The 20,346-nt window shown below is 38.5% G+C and overlaps 3 protein-coding genes across 3 annotated transcripts; 1 reads left to right on the forward strand and 2 right to left on the reverse strand.

Moving 5' to 3' along the window:
- The first annotated feature begins 3,669 nt into the window (after window positions 1-3,669).
- On the forward strand, window positions 3,670-4,605 carry LOC124506337 (olfactory receptor 1013-like). The gene has a single exon (XM_047072388.1). The coding sequence runs from the start codon at window positions 3,670-3,672 to the stop codon at window positions 4,603-4,605; it is 936 nt and encodes a 311-aa protein (XP_046928344.1).
- Window positions 4,606-11,211: 6,606 nt separating this feature from the next.
- Window positions 11,212-12,165, reverse strand: LOC124506456 (olfactory receptor 9G4). The gene has a single exon (XM_047072523.1). The coding sequence runs from the start codon at window positions 12,148-12,150 to the stop codon at window positions 11,212-11,214; it is 939 nt and encodes a 312-aa protein (XP_046928479.1). The 5' UTR covers window positions 12,151-12,165.
- A 5,902-nt stretch (window positions 12,166-18,067) lies between these two features.
- Window positions 18,068-19,003, reverse strand: LOC124506341 (olfactory receptor 1013-like). Its single transcript, XM_047072390.1, has one exon. The coding sequence runs from the start codon at window positions 19,001-19,003 to the stop codon at window positions 18,068-18,070; it is 936 nt and encodes a 311-aa protein (XP_046928346.1).
- Window positions 19,004-20,346: the final 1,343 nt, after the last annotated feature.

Here is a 20,346-nt window from a genome sequence, read left to right on the forward strand (position 1 = left end):
ATCTCAAGAAGTGAGAAAACCTAATTTTTTTTATATGCAAGTTTGAACAAAGAGAAGCAACTGTGGAAGAGAACTAAAGTATATGGGGCGGCCGAAGGAAGATAAAAATTATTTTATTTTATTTTTTTAAATGTTTATTTACTTACTTTGAGAGAGACAGCATGCACGGGGGAGGGGCACACACAGGAGAGAGAATCTTCACCAAGCTCTGGGCTGACAGCCCAGACCCAACCTGAGGCTCAGTCTCACAGACCATGAGATCATGAACTGAGCTGAAATCAAGAGTCAGATGCTTAACCGATTGAGCTACCCAGGGGCCCCAAGAATTACTTTAAAGAGGAAAGCTAAGAGCAATTTCAAAACTTACTGTAAGGTTACAGTAATTAAGACAGCGAGGTACTGGCAGAAAGATGGACATAAAGATCAGTAGAATAGAATGGTGAACCCAGAAATAAATCTTTACACTCTGGTTTTGGTAGGTAGGGGAAAGTCTCCCCAGAATGCCCATGTTCTAATCCCTGGAATCCATGAATATGTTAGATTACATGGAAGTGGAAATTAAAGTTGTAAATCACCTGACTTTAAAATAGATTATCCTGGGGCGCCTGGGTGGCGCAGTCGGTTAAGCGTCCGACTTCAGCCAGGTCACGATCTCGCGGTCCGTGAGTTCGAGCCCCGCGTCAGGCTCTGGGCTGATGGCTCAGAGCCTGGAGCTTGCTTCCGATTCTGTGTCTCCCTCTCTCTCTGCCCCTCCCCCGTTCATGCTCTGTCTCTCTCTGTCCCAAAAATAAATAAACGTTGAAAAAAAAAAATTTTTAAAAAATAGATTATCCTGATTATCTCACCACTGTTGTCATGTCTGTTACCCGTTGACCTTTTACATGACAGTTCTTCACAATTCCTATAATCATTAAAAAAAAATTTTTTTTTACTGCTTATTGGCTGTGATGTGTATACAAGTTGTACATTAAACATACCTTCATTTTTTTTTAAGTACAGAATTTTTAGTTTCTTTTTCATTAGGGCCATATGTCCCCCCCTGCCCACACACACACAAGAAAAAAATACAAAAACAAAAATAAAAACAAGAAAAGAGGGTAATGTACAAGTTTCTGTATGTATGAAGTCATGCTGTATTTCAAGAGAGCAGCTGACCACAACTTGCTTCATGAATCTCAAGACGTAGAAATGGTTGCATAGTGATTGATTTATAAAACAGTTACCAGGACAAGCAAAAAAGGAAAAAAAAAATGCAACTAAAAGGAAAAAACACAGCTTCACAGATTTTTCAGTGTTAAGAATCCACATCCGTATTTCAAGATAATGTAGTTAAAAAAAAAGTAGAGAAAAAAACTTCATGTAAATTCCTCCTTTTCCTCTGGCTTAATGAATATCATTTATTCAGTAAAAAATCTTTGTATGTTCTATATGTTAAGAATAAATGTACATTAAATCTTGTTATAAACTAATTAATTGATTAAAAAAATAGATAGTCCTGGATAATCACCTGAGCTGAATGTGATCACAAGAGTCCTTAAAAGTACAAAGAGACAAGAGTTGAGAGCCAAAAGATGTAACTATGGAAGACTGGCCATATAGATGCAATGGTGCTGACTTTGAAGATGGAGAAGGGAAACCATGAATCAAGGAATGTGGGCAACCTCTAGAAGCTGGAAGAGACAAGGAAATGGATCTCCCTTACAGCCTCCAGAAAGCAATACAGCCCTGCCTACCTCTTGATTTCAGCCCAGTTGGACCCATGTTGGATTTCTTTCTAATCTACAAAACTGCAAGATAATATATTTTTGTTGTTTAAACCCATTAAGTGTAAAGTAATTTGTTACAAGGACAATAGGAAACATATAATGATGAACAGATTTTTGACAAGGGTACCAAGACAATGCAGTGGGGAAAAAATTGTCTTTTCAACAAATGCTGTTGGGACTAGATATGCATACTCAAAAGAATGAAGTTGGACCCCTATCTCACACCATATGCAAAAATTAACTCAAAATGGATCATTGACCTAAATGTAAGAACTAAAACTAAAACACTTAGGATAAAACAGAGCAAACTGTTATGAACTTGGGTTAGGCAATGGTTTCTTAAGTAAGACACCAAGAGCAAACAAGAAGAAAAAAGATAAATCGGACTTTATGAAATTTAAAAACTATTGTACATCAAAGGAGACCATGAAAAAAATAAAAAGATAACAGAGAATTAGAAAATATATTTGCATATCATATATCTGATCAAAGACTTGTATCCAGAATATAAGATGTATTACAATTCAACAAAGAAAAGACAAAAAAAACCACAACTAATTAATAGATGAGCAAAGATTTGAATATTTTTCTCCAAAGAAGATAAACAGATAGCCAATAAGCATTTGACAAGATGCTTAACATCATTAGTCATTAAGAAAATGTAAATCAAGGGTGCCTGGGTGGCTCAGTGGGTTGAGCATCCAACTTCAGCTCAGGTCATGACCTCGTGGTTCACGAGTTTGAGCCCCATGTCAGGCTCTGTGCTGGAGCCTGCTTTAGGTTCTGTGTCTCCCTCTCTCTCTGACCCTCCCTGGCTCCTACTGTACGTGTGTGTGTGTCTCTCTCTCAAAAATAAATTAAGCATTAAAAAAAAAGAAAGAAAATGTAAATCAAAACCACAATATTATACCACTTCACACCCAATAGGATTGCTAAAATCAAAAAAACAATAATTTGTATCAGAATAAGGAAAAATTGGAATGCATGTACTTTGCCGATGTGATTGAAAAACGGCAGGGCTAATCTGAGATACAGTTTTGTAGTTTCTTGAGATGTTAAATATAGATACACCATGTGACTCAGCAATTATAAATGAACACATGTCTGTACAAAACTTCTACAGGAAGGTTCATAGCAGCATTATTCATAATTGGCAAAAATTACTAATAGTAAAACATACATCAATTGATGAATGGGTAAAATAATACGGTATATCTATATAAAGGAATATTATTTGTCAATAAAAACAAAGTAATGATACATGCTACAACATTAATGAAAAAGAAAAATATGCCAAAATGCCATATTTTGGGGTCGTATATTGTGCCGTTTTTCAAATGTCACCATCTTCCAAACCCCAGGGACTTTCCCATCTCTCATGGACTTTGAACAACTTGAAAGGAATGTTTCCTCTCACTGTCTAAGTTTAATTAGCTCCTCTCCCAATTCATTTTCACTCCACCATCCAGTTTTATATTCTCAATATTTCTAAAATTAACTGAAAATATTTCTACACTTACTTGTTTATTTATTACGTATGCCTCCCTTCTAAATAAAGTCTCCACAGAATAAGAGTCAGCCCTATTGTCCTCATTGCTATATCCCAATGCTCAGATGGAACCTGGGGCTCAAGAACTATTTTCTTAAAAAAATGAATAAGCCCCCAAGATCACTCAAGCTTTCCTATTGTTAAATGCATCTCATTGAAATGAATATTTTGAGACTCAAAAACTCTCATCACCTGCCCTAGCCAGGCAAGATTCCTGTTCTGATATCCCTTACCCTAAAATCCATAACCTTGACCACAACTCGCAGTCCTATCACAGAGAAGGATCTCCTGTAGTATCAGCTGAGGGTGTTAAACTCTTCACTGTTTCATTTGTAGATGGTATCTCCTTAAGTCATGGAAAGAAGCAATCATACGGTGACTGAGTTCATTCTGGTGGGCTTCACCACAGACCCAACAATGCAGCTGGTCCTGTTTGTGGTATTCCTTGGTGTGTACTCTCTGACTGTGGTAGGAAATACCACCCTCATAGTGTTGATCTGTAATGACTCCCGGCTGCACACACCCATGTATTTTTTCATTGGGAATCTGTCTTTTTTGGATCTCTGGTATTCCTCTGTCTACACCCCAAAGATCCTCATGACCTGTATCTCTGAAGACAAAAGCATCTCCTTTGCTGGCTGTGTATGTCAGTTCTTCTTCTCTGCTGGGCTGGCATACAGTGAGTGTTACCTGTTAGCTGCCATGGCTTATGACCGCTACGCGGCCATTTCCAACCCTCTGCTTTACGCTCAGTCCGTGTCAAGGACATTGTGCATCTGTTTGGTTACATATTCCTACACTGGAGGTTTTGTCAATGCAATAATACTCACCAGCAACACATTCACATTGGATTTTTGTGGTGACAATGTCATTGACGACTTTTTCTGTGATGTCCCACCTCTGGTGAAGTTGGCGTGTGATGTTAAAGAGAGCTACCAGGCTGTTCTCTACTTCCTCCTGGCCTCCAATGTCATCACCCCCACGACGCTCATCCTCGCCTCCTACCTGTTCATCATCGCTGCCATCTTAAGAATTCGCTCCGCCCATGGCCGCCGCAAGGCCTTCTCTACCTGCTCCTCCCACCTGCTCTCTGTCACCTTGTACTATGGCTCCATTCTCTACATCTATTCTCGCCCAAGTTCCAACTATTCCCTTGAGAGGGACAAAATGGTGTCCACATTTTATACTGTGCTCTTCCCTATGTTGAACCCCATGATCTATAGTCTGAGGAATAAGGATGTGAAAGAGGCACTGAAAAAACTCTTTCGGTTAACACATGTGGAAGTCTGAATTGACATATATTTCTCAATCAGTGCTCAGGGAGAATGCATTGCTTCAGGGGAAGCTTGAGAAACTGGCTTTAAAAAACAAAAACCAAGCCAAACTAAACCAAATCAAACAAGGGGCACCTGGGTGGCTCAGTCGATTAAGTGTCCCACTTTGGCTGAAGTTATGATCTCACCATTCGTGGGTTCCAGCCCCACAAGCCTGGAGCCTACTTGGGATTCTGTGTCCCCCTCTCTCTCTGTTCATTCCTCGCTTGTGCTCTGTCTCTCTCTTTCTCTCAAAAATAAACATTAAAAAAAATTAAAAACAAAACAAAACAAAAACCACCTTTTTTTTCTACTCAAAGAAATCCAGTGAAAAAGTTTTATTTATATTAGTTTGATTTACTCTAGTGATCAGACTATATATTATCAAATATTGGTTCAATCTAATATTAACATAGTGTTTTAAAAAGCAGCATTGGGTTTTAATGCAAAATAGAAATGCATATGTTGCTTATAATATCACAAAAGATGAAGCTTTACTTTGCTATCTCCCCTAAGATTATCTATTTTTTTCCTCCCCCACACTGTGCTTTATGGGAATGTGAAGAAATTCTGGAGACTTATGCTATCCAGAGTTTCTTAATAGAAGAATTAAAAAAATACTAAGAATACTGTGATGAAAAGAGAAGGCAGTGAGGCATTATTTGATGAATGCAGAGGAAAAGAAAGATCAAAAGTGTCAGAGATAATACAAATGCTGAAGTGAATACACATATTTGTCCTAAAATTTTAATTTAAATGCATTTTATAAATGTGCCCATCACAATGTAAATGGGATCAGTTCCCTCATTTCTCTTTCTGCTGCTTCATTATTGGTGTGTGGAAATGCAACTGATTTCTGCACTTTGATTTTATATCCCGTGACTTTGTTGAATTCATGTATGAGTTCTAATTGTTTTTTAGTGGAATCTTTTGGGTTTTCCACATGGAGTATCATGTCATCTGAGAAGAGTGAACGTTTGACTTCTTCCTTGCCAATTTGTATGCCTTTTACTTCTTTTTGTAGTCTGATTTCTGAGGCTAGGACTGCCCGTACTATGCTTAACAACAGTGGTGAGAGTGGACATCCCTGTCATGTTCCTGACCTTAGGGGAAAGCTCTCAGTTCTTTCCCCATTCAGGGCGATATTAGCTGTGGGTCTTTCATATATGGCCTTATGATGTTGAGATATGTTCCTTCTATACCTACTTTCATGAGAGTTTTTATAAAGAAAGGATGCTGTATTTTGTCAAATGCTTTTTCTGCATCTATTGAGATATGGTTCTTATCCGTTCTTTTATTAATGTGGTGTATCACATTGATTGATTTGTGAATATTGAACCAGCCCTGCAGCCAAGGAAGGGGCAGATCCCTTCCAGATTCAATCCCACTTGATCATGGTGAATAATTATTTATTCTGATTTGCTAGTATCTTTTTGGGAATGTTTGCATCCATGTTCATCAGGGATATTGGCCTATAATTCTCCTTTTTAACGGGTCTTTGTCTGGTTTTGGAATCAAGGTAATTAATGCTGGATTCATAGAATGAGTTGGAAGTTTTCATTTCTATTTTTTGGAATATTTTGAGAAGAATAGGTATTAACCCTTCTTTAAATGTCTGGTAGAATTCGCCTGGGAAGCCACCTGGCCCAGGACTCTTTGTTAGATTTTTGATAACTGATTCAATTTCTTTACTAGTTATAGGTCTGTAGGTCTGTCCAAATTTTCTATTTCTTTCTGTTTTTGGTAGTGCATGAGTTTCTAGGAATTTGTCCATTTATTTCAGATTGTCCAGTTGGTTGGCATATATTTTTTCCTAATATTCTCTTATAATTGTATTTCTGTGGTGTTGGTTGTGATTCCTCTTCTTTAACTCATGATTTTATCTATTTGGGTCTTTCTCTTTTCTTTTTGACAAGTCTGGCTGAGAGTTTATCAATTTTGTTTATTCTATCAAAGAATCAGCATTTAGTTTCATTGATCTGTTCTGGTTTTTTTGTTTGTTTGGTTGGTTGGTTGTTTCTACATCATTTATTTCAGCTCTAATCTTTATTATTCCACTTCTGATGACATTAGGCTTTATTTGCTTCTCCTTTTCTAGCTCCTTTAGGTGTAAGGTTATATTGTTTATTTGGGACTTTTCTTGCTTCTTGAGTTGGCCTGAACTGCAATTTACTTTACTCTTAGGGCTTCCTTTGCTGCATCCCAAAGTATTTGGACTATCTTGACTTTCATTGGCTTCTAAGTATTTTTTTTTAATTTATTCTTTAATGTCTTAGTTAACGAATTCCTTTTTTTTTTAATTTTTTTTTCAACGTTTATTTATTTTTTGGGACAGAGAGAGACAGAGCATGAACGGGGGAGGGGCAGAGAGAGAGAGACACACACAGAATCGGAAACAGGCTCCAGGCTCTGAGCCATCAGCCCAGAGCCTGACGCGGGGCTCGAACTCACAGACCGCAAGATCGTGACCTGGCTGAAGTCGGACGCTTAACCGACTGCGCCACCCAGGCGCCCCTCGAATTCCTTTTTTAATAGGATGTTCTTTAACCTCCATGTATTTGAGGGTTTTCTAACTTCTTTCTTGTAATTGATTTCAGGTTTCATAGCATTGTGATCTGAAAATATGCATTGTATGATCTCAGTATTTTTGTACCTGTTGAGGGCTTATTTGTGACCCAGTATGTGATCTATTGTGGATAATGTTTCAGGTGCACTCAAGAAGAATGAGTACTCAGGATGAAACGTTCTGAATATCTGTTAAGTCCACTTGGTCCAGTGTGTCATTCAAAACCATTGTACCTTGTGATTTTCTGCTTAGAGGATATGTCCATTGTTGTAAGTGAGGTAAAAGGCCCCTACTGTTATTGTATTATTATCAACCAGTTTTTTGTGTTTGTTATTCATTGATTTATATATATGTATTCTTTCAAATTAGAGGCATAAATATTTGCAATTGTTAGATCTTCTAGATGGATAGAGACCTTAACTATGATATAATAGCCTCCTTTATCTCTTGTTACCATCTTTGTTTTAAAATCTAGTTTGTCTGATATAAGTATCGCTACTACATCTTTCTTTTGACATCCATTAACAAGCATGATAGATGGTCATCCATCCCCTTAATTTCAATCTGCAGGTGTCTTTAAGTCTAAAATTAGTCTCTTGTAAGCAGCTCATTGCTGGATCTTGTTTGTTTTGTTTTGTTATTTTGTTTTTTAATCCATTCTGATACCCTTTGTCTTTTGGAGCATTTAGTACATTTACATTGGAACCAAAAAAAAACACATAACATACCTAGCAATAACCCTAATGAAATAGGTAAAAGATCTGTATGCTGAAAACCATAGAAATTTATGAAAGAAATTGAAGAAGTTACAAAGAAATGGAAAAACATTCCATGCTCATGGATTGGAAGGGTAAATATTGTTAAAATGTCTACACTACCCGAACCAATCTACAAATCCAATGCAATCCCTATCAAAGTAACACCAGAATTCCTCACAGAGCTAGAACAAACAATTCTGAAATTTTTATGGTACCAGAAAAGACCCCAAACAGCCAAAGTAATGTTGAAAAAGAAAATCAAAGATGGAGGCATCCCAATTCTGGATTTCAAGTTATATTACAAAAGTGTAGTCACAAAGACAGTATGGCACTGGCACAAAAACAGACACATAGATCAATGGAACAGAAGAAAGAACCCAGAAATGGACACACATATATGTGGCCAACTAATCTTCAAGAAGCAGGAAAGAATGTTCAATGGAAAAAGACAGTCTCTTCAGCAAATAGTGAAGTAAAACTGGACAGTGACATGCAGAAGAATGAAACTGGACCACTTTCTTACACCATACACAGAAATAAATTAAATATGGATGAAAGACCTAAATATGAGACAAGAAACCAATCAAAATCCTAGAGGAGAAAACAGGAAGCACCTCTTTGTACTCGGCCACAGCAACTTCTTACAAGTTTTGTGTCTGGAGGTAAGTGAAACAAAAGCAAAAATGAACTATTGGGACCTCATCAGGATAAAAAGCTTCTGTACGTCAAAGGAAACAATCAACAAAACTAAAGGGCAACAATGGAATGGGAGAAGATATTTGCACATGACACATCAGATAGGGGGTTAGTCTATAACCCAAAGTTATAATCTATAGTCCAAAGTCTATAAAGAACTTATCAAACTCAACATCCAAAAAACAAATAATCCAGTGAAGAAATGGGAAGAAGATATGAAGAGACACTTTTCCAAAGAAGACATCCAGATGGTTAACAGACACATGAAAAGATGCTCGATATCACTTATCATCAGAGAAACACAAATCAAAACCACAATGAGATACCACCTCACACCTGTCAGAATGGCTAAAATGAACAACTCAGGAAACAACAGATGTTGGTGAGGATGTGGAGAAAGGGGAACATTTTTGCTGTTGATGGGAATGCAAACAGCCACTCTTGAAAATAGTATGGAGGTTCTTCAATAATTAAAAATATAACTACCCTATGACCCAGCAATTACACTATTAGGTATTTATCCAAAGAATACAAAAATGCTGATTTGAAGGGGCACATGCACCCCAATGTTTATAGCAGTACTATCAACAATAGCCAAAGTATGGAAAGAGCCCAAATGTCTACCAACTGATGAATGGATAAAGAAGATGTGGTGTATATATGCCATGGAATATTACTCAGCGATCAAAAAGAATGAATTCTTGCTATTTGCAACAACTTGGATGGAGCTAGAATGTATTATGCTAAATGAAGTAAGTCAGTAGACAAACATCATATGACTTCACTCATATGTAGAATTTATAAACCAAATAGAGGAAGCTACGGGAAGAGAAGGAAAAAATAAGATAAAAATAGAGAGGGAGGTAAACCATAAGAGATTCTTAAATACATAGAATAAACTCAGTGTTGCTGGAGGGGAGATCAGTGACAGAATGGGCTAAATGGATGATGGGCACTAATGAGGACGCTTGTTGGGATGAGCACTGGGTGTTATACGTAAATGATGAATCACTGGGTTGTACTCCTGAAACCAAGACTACACTGTATGTGAACTAACTTGAATTTAAATAAATGCACTTAAGGGGCGCCTGGGTGGCGCAGTCGGTTAAGCGTCGGACTTCAGCCAGGTCACGATCTCGCGGTCCGTGAGTTCGAGCCCCGCGTCAGGCTCTGGGCTGATGGCTCAGAGCCTGGAGCCTGTTTCCGATTCTGTGTCTCCCTCTCTCTCTGCTCCTCCCCCGTTCATGCTCTGTCTCTCTCTGTCCCAAAAATAAATAAACGTTGAAAAAAAAAAATTTAAATAAATGCACTTAAAAATAAATAAATAAATAAATAAGCTCCCTACAACAGTAGCTATAGTCTTTCAATAATAAAGTACTAACTTGTGAGTCACAGGCTATTCATTTGTCAAATGTAGTTAATAATCCTTAATTTTCACTGTGGTTGTAAAGAGCATTTAAAAAAATCAACTAATTCTGCTATGTTCTGAATATTCAGCTATAAGTTTCGTCGTGCTTAAAATCTTCTGGGGGGGGGGAGAAAAATTGTGTCTAGAAGACAGTGGGGCTTTTGTGGGTTTATTTATTTGTTTGGTTTGTTCCACTTGGTGTTCATCTTTTTGGTCATGGGGAGTGTGCAGTGGTAGAAATGAAGGAGTGGAAAGCAGAGTACTCATCCTATTCTCCATGGAGAGACCACTCTTTTGGGGCGATACACCACAATTCCAGAGACACATATCTCTCCAAACATGTAGAAAAAATATTTTGGCTGTTCGTTTGTTTGCTTGTCCTAAGCAACTTTTAAACATACTGCCCAATATTAAATTGATGTAGAAGACACAAGGTTTAGAAGGATATTTTCTGTCTACTCATTTAGAGCTTTATGAAGAAATAGTGAGAGAATGCCTTACTAAAAATAAATATTTGTAAAATCTTCAGTAAATTTCCAGAGGTTTAACCATTCTAGATCTTTTCCCCACAGAGTACAATTTGCTTGCACATCTGACTTTGGGTCAGGTCATGATCTCACAGTTCATGCGTTCAAGCTCCGCGTCGGGCTCTGTGCTGACAGCTCAGAGCCTGGAGCCTGTTTCAGATTCTGTGTCTCTCACTCTCTGCACCTACCCTGCTCATGTTCTATCTCATTCTCAATCTCTCTCTCTCTCTCTCTCTCAACAATAAATAAGCATTAAAAAAATTAAAAAAGAAAAGCGATTTGCTTGCCAAAGTTCAAAGTCAAATTGCATGCACAAAAACTATTCAATTTCTCTTGTCTTTCCAAGGTTCCCCCAAAGATAATCAAGAGAAGTTTTATGTAAATCTAGAATTAAGAAGAAGCAAAAACACAATATTGTGAAACATCAATCAACCCAATCTTAATAGATGTGAAATAGTTTAATCACACAAAATAATAGCAAACAAAGAGTAGTTTCCTCAGTGTGACATTGCTTTAAGTATAATTTGTTGTATTTACATAAAATTGCAATGATTAGAAACATATATATAAATATAAGTCAGTGAGTTGGAAAATTATGCAACAAGAACAATCTGCAAAAAGATAACCTTCATCTCTGTGGCCTTATGGTTTGTGCTGCCTTCCAGAAGGCCTCTTTGACATCTTTGTTTCTCAGGCTGTAGATGAGAGGGTTGAGCAATGGGTTGACCACAGTGTAGAACAGAGCAGCTACTTTGTCTCTTTCCAGGGAGTAGGTAGAACTTGGCCTTGAATACATGAAGAGCAAGGATCCGTAGAAGAACATGACTGAGATGAGATGTGAGGCACAGGTGGAGAAGGCCTTGCGCCTTCCTGAGGCTGAGTGGATCCTCAAGATCGCCAGGAGGATGTTGAAATAGGAAACCAAGATGGCAAGGATGCTGGAGAGGACTGTGAAGCCCACCACACCCAAGAGGACTTTTTCGTAGACGTGGGTATCTGTACAAGACATTTTTACCAATGGTGGTGCATCACAGAAGAAGTGGTCTATGATGTTTTTACCACAGAAGCTCAGGCGGAAAGTGTTGGCAGTATGGGCTATGGCATTTAAAAGTCCTCCTAAGTAGGAGCCAGCAACGAGTCCAGTACAGAGAGAATTGGACATAGTACTTGAATAAAGTAGTGGGTTGCAGATTGCAGCATGCCGGTCATAGGCCATGGCTGCTAGGAGATAACACTCAGTATAGGCTACAACACAGGAAAAAAACAACTGGGCGCCACATCCAGCCAAGGAAATACGTTTATCTTCTGAGACACAATTAGCCAAGATTTTGGGAGTGTATACAGAAGTGTACCAAAAATCCAAGAAGGACAGATTGCCGATGAAAAAGTACATGGGCGTGTGCAGGCGGGAATCAACCCGGATTAGGATGACCAGGGTCATATTCCCCGACAAAGTCATCAAATAGAGTATCAGAAAAATTCCAAATAGAATCAGCTGCCACTGTGGGTCTGCTGAGAAACCCACCAAGACGAATTCAGTCAGAAGGGTGCGATTTCCTACTTCCATGTCCACAGAGGAGAAAGCCTGGTAAAGATTTTGAGGAGGAAAAAAATCACTTTGTGATTTTTCTATTGAAATAAATAAACAAAGGTATAAGTTAAGTCAGTAATTACTAGGACATCTATGGACTTTTATTTGTGATTGCCTAGAATGATAGAACTTCAGTCTGTCGCTTGGGAAGACCACGGGAATTGGTGTTAGAATCTGATTGTGAAATTAGTAAGGCTTTCACTTAGTAATTGTTGAATGCAGGGCAAGTCCCTTAGTCTTACCAAACAGACAAGAAAAATAAAGTCCCCAACAGGTTATTGGATTGATTGAAGGAAACATGCATGAAAATACCCAACCCAATGTTAAGTACATAGTGTATGCTCAAAAAATTTCAGTATCCTTCAAATATTATTGAGAATTTACATGTCAGGCATTGTGCTGATGGTTATACAAATACCAACATACTGTATATATACATATATGTATATGTATGTATATATATATACACACACACATGTGTGTACATATATGTATATATGTATATGTACGTATATATGCATATATATATGCATACGTACATATTACTTGGTGTCAGTTAATATTTTAAATCCTAATCTCAATCCACATAATCCTTTCCACAACTTTCGAAAGTAGGTACAACTGTGATTTTCATGGAGTTTAAGAAATAATTCCAAAGTTATAGAACTGGTCAATAGCAGAGCTGGTATTTGAACCCAGAATTTTCTTTATCAAGAGTATGTGCCCTCAGCTGTTAAGCCATTTATGTCTGTTGTAAGTAATTTTTTTTTTTTTTTTTGCTTTCCTAGCCAAGGCAACATTATAATCCTCTGGCAAACTGAATTTCTTGATTTAATAAAAATATCTTTAAGAATCCTTTTTTTCAGAATGTTTTCCCCCACTTTGTTTTATTGATGTGAGATTTATATAAATACCTAAGGTATTTTTGGATATAGTGAATGCTGAACATTAGGAAAAAAACAATTTTTGGTGTGAAGGATTTATTGAGAAGCCATGAATTCTTCCAAGTTATTTTGAAGCTCTGAGGGAGAAGTTAAAAAGGAGGAGTCTGGGGCCCCTGGGTGGCTCAGGTGGTTGAGCTTCCAACTTCAGCTCAGATCATGATCTCACAGTTTGTGGGTTCAAGCCCCATGCTGGGCTCTGCACTGACAGCTCAGAGCCTCGAGCCTGCTTCAGATGCTGTGTCTTCCTCTCTCTCTCTCTATCTCTCCCCAGCTGATGCTCTGACTCTCTCTCTCTCTCAAAAATAAATAAAAAGTTTTTAAAGAAGGAGGACTCTAATTCAAAACATGCTATAGACAACAAACTGAGAGTTGCTAGAGGTAGGTGGGGGGGGGATGGGCTAGATGGGTGATGGGCATTAAGGAGGGCACTTGTTGTGCTGAGCACTGGGTGTTATACATAAGTGATGACTCACATATATATTCTGCACCTGAAACAAATACTACACTATATATTAGCTAAGGTGAGTTTAAATAAAAACTTTGCAGAAAAAAAATACCATACAGAATTGGGGCTAATGCCCCAGTAGCCAGCTGACCGTCACTTAGATAACACGGTAGTGGGAGAAAGCTAAAACTGAAAAACGATTGTGATTTACCTCCATGTTCAGAACGTTTTCCTTTGAGCTAAGCCCGAAGTGGTTTATAACTCTATAAAATGCAAATGCAAACTTTCTACCCCAAGATCTACTGTTCCTGCTTGTTAGAAAGGGAGGTATCTCACTCTTTAAATATTAGGCGTTCTGATCTTTCAAATGTAGCTGACAATGTTCAGAGAGGACATGACTTAATCAGTGACACTGTGGTAGATAAAGCTTGGAATCCTGAAGATCATTCATTTCTCCATCTATTACTATATAATGGATCTTATCTCATTAGCACAGAGAGAAATATTTTAGTCGTATATTGCCTCCATCAGTGAGCTTAACTTACTCTTACAACCCTCTCTCATCACTTGTCTTCATTTATTTAGGACGTCAACTAAACTAAATTACTCACATAATTGACTTATCTTTAGTAATCTCACATCTCACAGCCCAGAAGCTTCACGTTTATAGTGCTATGTTGGTGTTCATTGGTACGCTAATCTTTTTTCTGAATTGGCTCAAGCTTAAGTAATAGCTTTCTTGGCAGTGACCTATGGCTACTACATTGAACTATAAAAACCTGTGGCTGATGTCCACGGTCTCAGTAGTTACTCTGAACTTCGTCTGCTATGTTATCATGTGTCTATACAGTGAAAAATACCTGTGCCTTATTAAGCTCATTTTTAATACAATATAATTTGGGATACAAATGAAAATATCTGACAGCGCCTGTTACTACTCTTCTACTGAAAAAAATAATAATTTTTTTGGTCTACTGACCAAAGTCTTCACAGAAGCAGAGATATTGAAATTGAGACCTGAGAAGTGACCCCAGTGCCAGCCCCTTGTAGGGCTAAGGAGAGAGAGGAGAGCAGTTCCATATATCGGAGCCCTCACATGAGAGAGCAACTGGTGAGCCCAAAGAGCTGAGAGGTTAAGTAAAGACAGAGTGGAAAATGGAACGAGTGGGTGAGCCAGAAAAGTTATCAGCTCACAAAGCCTAATGGAAGCCATATTAAGGATTTTGGCCTTTACACCAACACAAATCGTCTTGGGGAAAATAGAGCAGAGTCTGAGCAAAACAAGACAATGGACGTTGCTGGTTAGAGGGTGTGGGATTTAAAATAGAGGGATGAGGATGGGCCTTTGTCAGAAAATGACATTTGAATGGGACTTGAAAGAGATGAGGGTGTGAGTGCAGACTCTGTTCTATTTTCCACGAGACCTAGTGTCATCTTCTAACTCCTGAATATTGTTTAGAGTCCATTTTTCCCCACCAGCATGCAAGACACAGGTCAGTAAGATGATTTTTCTATTTTGTTTATTGCTGCATCCAGCTTATAGAACTGTCTCCAGCAACTAATTGACAGTTAATAAATATTTCTAGAATGAATAAATGAGTAATTATATTTATATCTTGAAGCTGTTTTCCTCAAAATATTGTCTACTTCTAACCTAGTACAAACTACTCAGGACAAATTTACCCTCAACTGAACTTTTCTGACTCGGAGTACTGTATCACTTAGCAAGAAGATAATTAAAGAAAGACTCATGGGGCGCCTGGGTGGCGCAGTCGGTTAAGCGTCCGACTTCAGCCAGGTCACGATCTCGCGGTCCGTGAGTTCGAGCCCCGCGTCGGGCTCTGTGCTGACTGCTCAGAGCCTGGAGCCTGTTTCCGATTCTGTGTCTCCCTCTCTCTCTGCCCCTCCCCCGTTCATGCTCTGTCTCTCTCTGTCCCAAAAATAAATAAACGTTGAAAAAAAAAATTAAAAAAAAAAAAAAGAAAGACTCATAACCATCACACTCATAACCATCAAGATTCGCCAAAATCTATCTTGAATTTGAAATAAACTGCGATGAAAATATGAATGTGAAATAAAAGACACAGAAGAAGTCCGAGCCAATCATGCCAAAGCAGCCTATACAGAATGATTTCTCAAGACATGTATTCTCCTGTTCCCGCCTCCCTTCACTGGAACACTAAAAATTTGGGGGAAGAATGTGTCCTTCTAGCACCTGAAAATGAGGAACAAGAAGTGAAAACATTACACACTATTAGCTTGCACAGCACAGAGTGCCATGACCACTAGAGTCCAAAAGCACGTCAACTCTCTTCTCCTCTGCTCACCTCACTGTGTAAGTGAATATGCAATGACTCGGCATAATTACCAGACTGACCTTCAAATTCTAGCTGAAGGTTAGGCATGCCATTAGTGGAATCTGAATTGTATTTAGGGGTGTGTGGGTGTGTGTGTGTGTGTGTGTGTGGTATTTGGCATAACCATAGTCCTTTAAGAGCCATGCCAAACTCTGTATCCGCCTTCTAATCGAGCTGAGGCCAATGAGAGGCCAAACCACTTAACTGCCCCTGGTTCCAGTTGCTTACCCTTGGTCAGGAAGGACAGATGCTGGAAGTTACAGGCTTTTCTCTCTCCTCTGATATTTTGGCACAGTTTGTTGGAGCCGATATATGTATTTTCTCAACAGCCCTTTGAGACCTCTGCCACAGAACAGCCTAGCAATATCTATCTCAGTCTCTAAAGAATCAATTAAAGTTTGCTTAGAATATGAGGATGATATAGTAATTAGGATATGATGAAAAATATTGTATTAAAATTTCACTCTTTTACCATGAAGTCACAATATAATCATAAACATGTCTGATAATAGAAACTCCCCAAAATGTTCTAATTAAAAATGTTTAGAGTGTGTCATTTGCGTGCGCGCACACACACACACACACACACACACATATATTTAGTGCCAGAAGATCTACTATGCTTCCTTGTCTACACTAGGCTTCCGGGCTACATTTCCCTGTCTCATTCACCAGGAACCCCCTGTTAAGCCCTGATATTATGGGTCAAATGGCAACCCTCTCAAGTTCACATGTTGACTAATAGTAACTCAGAATGTGTATTTGGAGACAGAGCCTCTATAGAAGTGATTAAGTTAAAATGAGATGTTTAGGGTGACTCTTACTCCAAACTGATCCATGTTTTCACAAAAAGAAAACATGGACATTTGGACACGCAAAGAGGGCTACTTGTACACAGAAAAGACCGTGTGAGGAGAAAGCAAGAGGGTGGCCACCTGCAAGGAAAGGAAAGGGGGCTCAGAACAAATCAACCTCAATGGCACCTTGATCTTGGCCTTTTAGCATCCAGAACTGTGAGAAAATACATTTCTGTTGTTTTAGCCACCCATTCTGGCAACACTAGCAAATGAATATACTTGGTTACCAACAGTAGGGCTTTTTTCTGTGGTACAAATTCACATTTTATATGTAAAGTTAAAATTAGGCTTAAAATTAGGAACGTGAGAAGTCATGTTTACATGTTCTCTAATTTCTCACTAATTCATTCATCACATTGAACCAGCAAATAAACAGAAACAATCGCAGAACGCTAATGGCCGTCGATTATTGTTTCCCCTAGTAGATTTTCACTATAAATCTTCTCGCGGATATAAACCTCTTTGAAATCTCTCTATCTCTTTATTTATCTATTTCCATCTATATCTCCACTTTTGTCTCTGTACAACTGCTATTCTTTTGCCCTCAGTTCTTCTAATTGTTGAGGAAAATACTCTTTCACTGGAAGCTCACTGTGACTCTAAGATATTTGTCCTTTCCTGTGTATATCACCAAGAACATCTTTGTATCATGGCAAGAGGAAGGAAGGAAGGAAGGAAGGAAGGAAGGAAGGAAGGAAGGAAGGAAAGAAATGAGAAAAGAAAAGTTAAACTTATTTCTAAAGCTATTTTACAATATAATTTTTATTTACAACTTCCCAACTCTGTTCTCCCAACAAATGGGACAAGAACCTTTGGAGTCAGAAGTTCTGGGTTTGCATTCCTGTTTCCTCCCCTATGAACTACATGATTTGAAGTAAGTCATTCAATCCATCTAATCATCACGCTGATTCTATAACCAATTTTATTATTCCCACTTAGAGATTAAAATATACTTACAGGTAATTTATGAACTGCCGAGTGAAAATTTAAAAAACAAAACGAAACAAAACTGTTCTCCTTCAATCTTCTCAGAATCCCAGGAATTTTGGACTCTGTCCCCAGCTGGCAGGCATAGCAGTTTTTCCAAATGCCCCAGCCTCATCTATTTTAAGCACGTATCCACATACATTAGCACCAACATAAAAAGACAATTGCAGTCTAGTGTTTCTGCATTATCCAATAATTTTATTTTTGGCTTCTTTTCATCATTCCTGAGAGTCTAAGCTAGTAACAGTAACAGGGGGATAACCTAGAAAAAAAGATATAGCTGTGTTTCCCCAAGATTTTCATTTAAGAAAATGTTGCCCTATCTAACATTTTCTTCAGGGCATCTTTAACATCTTTATTTCTTAAGCTATAAATCAAGGGATTCAACATTGGTATGACCACAGTATAGAAGACTGAAACCACTTTATCCCTTTCTAGGGCATAGCTGGTACTTGGTCGGGAGTAAACGAAGAGAATAGAGCCATAGTACAAAGTGACAGCCGTCAGGTGAGAGCCACAAGTGGAGACGGCCTTGAGGCGGCCTTGGGTGGAGCGCATCTTTGAGATGGCAGCAGCAATGAAGAGGTAAGAGGCGAGGATGAGCACAGTGGGAGTAATGACATTGGAGGCCAGTATGAAATAGAGCACAGCCTGGTAGCTCTCCTTCACGTCACAGGCCAGCTTTACAAGGGGAGGTAGATCACAAAAGTAATCGTCAATGACATTGTTCCCACAGAAGCTCAGGGTAAATGTCTCACTGGTAATGAGGGTTGAGTTAAGAAAGCCACCAAAGTATGAAACTGCAACAAGACCAGTACATAACCTCGAAGACATCGCCTGGAAATAAAGCAGAGGATTGGAGATGGCCGTGTAGCGGTCATAAGCCATGGCGGCCAACAGGTAACTCTCACTGTATGCCAGCCCAGCCGAGAAGAAGAACTGAGCAAGGCAGCCAGCAAAGGAGATGCTTTTGTCTTCCGCAGCGCAGGTCATGAGGATTTGGGGGGCATAGACAGAAGAGTACCAGAGATCCAGGAAGGAAAGATTTCCAATGAAGAAATACATGGGTGTGTGGAGTTGAGAATCAGCACCGATCAGACAAATCAGGGTGATGTTCCCGGACAGACTGATGACATAGATGGTGAGGAAAATGACAAAGAGTACTCTCTGTAACCACAAGTCTGCTGTGAACCCTAGAAGTATAAACTCTTTCACTCTGGTGAAATTTTTCTCATCCATCGATGTGGGGTGTCTATGTTCCTTTTCTGTGGAAAGATGAATAACTATGTCAGCATTTCAGTATATCAACTTCTATCATTTGCCATTTGAGATCACTGAAAAACCCAACTGATGCATATATGTTGTTCACTGTGAGATATGTTCATGCTACAGTGGGTATCACTCTTCTTAGGTAACAGAGAAATCAGTGCTATGCTGACTCGGGAGTTCGGTTACTATGCTCATCACGTAGTGCGTGTCACCGTATTTTTTTCTTTGAGTAAAGTTGACACACAATGTTGCCTTAATTTCAGGTGTGCAACATAGTGATTCAACAAATTGATAGCTTATGCTAGGCTTGCCAAAAATGTAGCTACCATCTGTCACTATAGAATGCTATTAAAATACCATTTACTATATTCACCGTGCTGTGCCTTTTATTCCCTGTCACCATGGATTTTTCAATGACTTTCTCCTCCAACTCCAATTGAGCTGTTTCTTTTTTCTCTTTGCACTTGGGGTGATTGAGCACCCCGTGAAAGATATGGAAAAGGCAGCTTGAAGGAGGGATCTGGTTTCTCTTCTGGTCATTGCCTTCTTTTGTCTTTACTAGAGAATTACATGAAGAAGCATACTTTCATTAGTCTAAGCATATTTTGGAATATCCTTGGAAATGTATTTACTATAATTTCCTTGAAAGCAATAAATAGAAATCTCTTATGCTTGAGGGAAAAAATTAAAAAACTTAATTTTGCTCAGATGCTAGGTGATGTACTTACAACTGAGCTAGAAAAATCAAGAATTGTTCTCTTGGAATTGTATCTATTTGATGGTAAGAATCTATACTTTTTAACTTTAAAATACATAAATAAACACATACATACATACATATGCTATAATTATTGTCAAAGTAGGAATTCTTTGTAATAAGCAAAAGAAGCTTGGAATAAGTGACACTTTAATTGCCTTAGAATTCAAGGCTGTCATTTTCACAAAGTATGTTCCTGAAAGCGGCTTAAGACCAAGAACCAAGAGACCTGAGTTCTGATCTAGCTGCTGACAATATTAAATAACCTGATAAGCTGCAAAACTCTATTGTCTCACCTACCCTCCTTAGTTCAGGGGGCCGTTAAGAGATCACAGATGTGCTTAAGCACTTTAAAAGCTGGACGTTAAAATCATGTGTTGCATTCTCTATGATTTCACAATTTCTTCACCTCAGTAATCTGTCCTTCAGAAAAATTTGCTTCACCTCTCAAGGACTTCTAATTGCACCTATGCTATGATTCCTTAGAGTTTCATTTGTTGTCACGAAGAAACCTCCCCTTCTTCAATATGTGGCTTTTATACAAGCCGGTAAATTG

Source organism: Lynx rufus, unplaced genomic scaffold, assembly GCF_022079265.1.
Source record: "Lynx rufus isolate CCGP_SWC_20201006 ecotype Redwood Valley unplaced genomic scaffold, mLynRuf1.p SCAF_9, whole genome shotgun sequence".
NCBI lineage: Eukaryota > Metazoa > Chordata > Mammalia > Carnivora > Felidae > Lynx > Lynx rufus.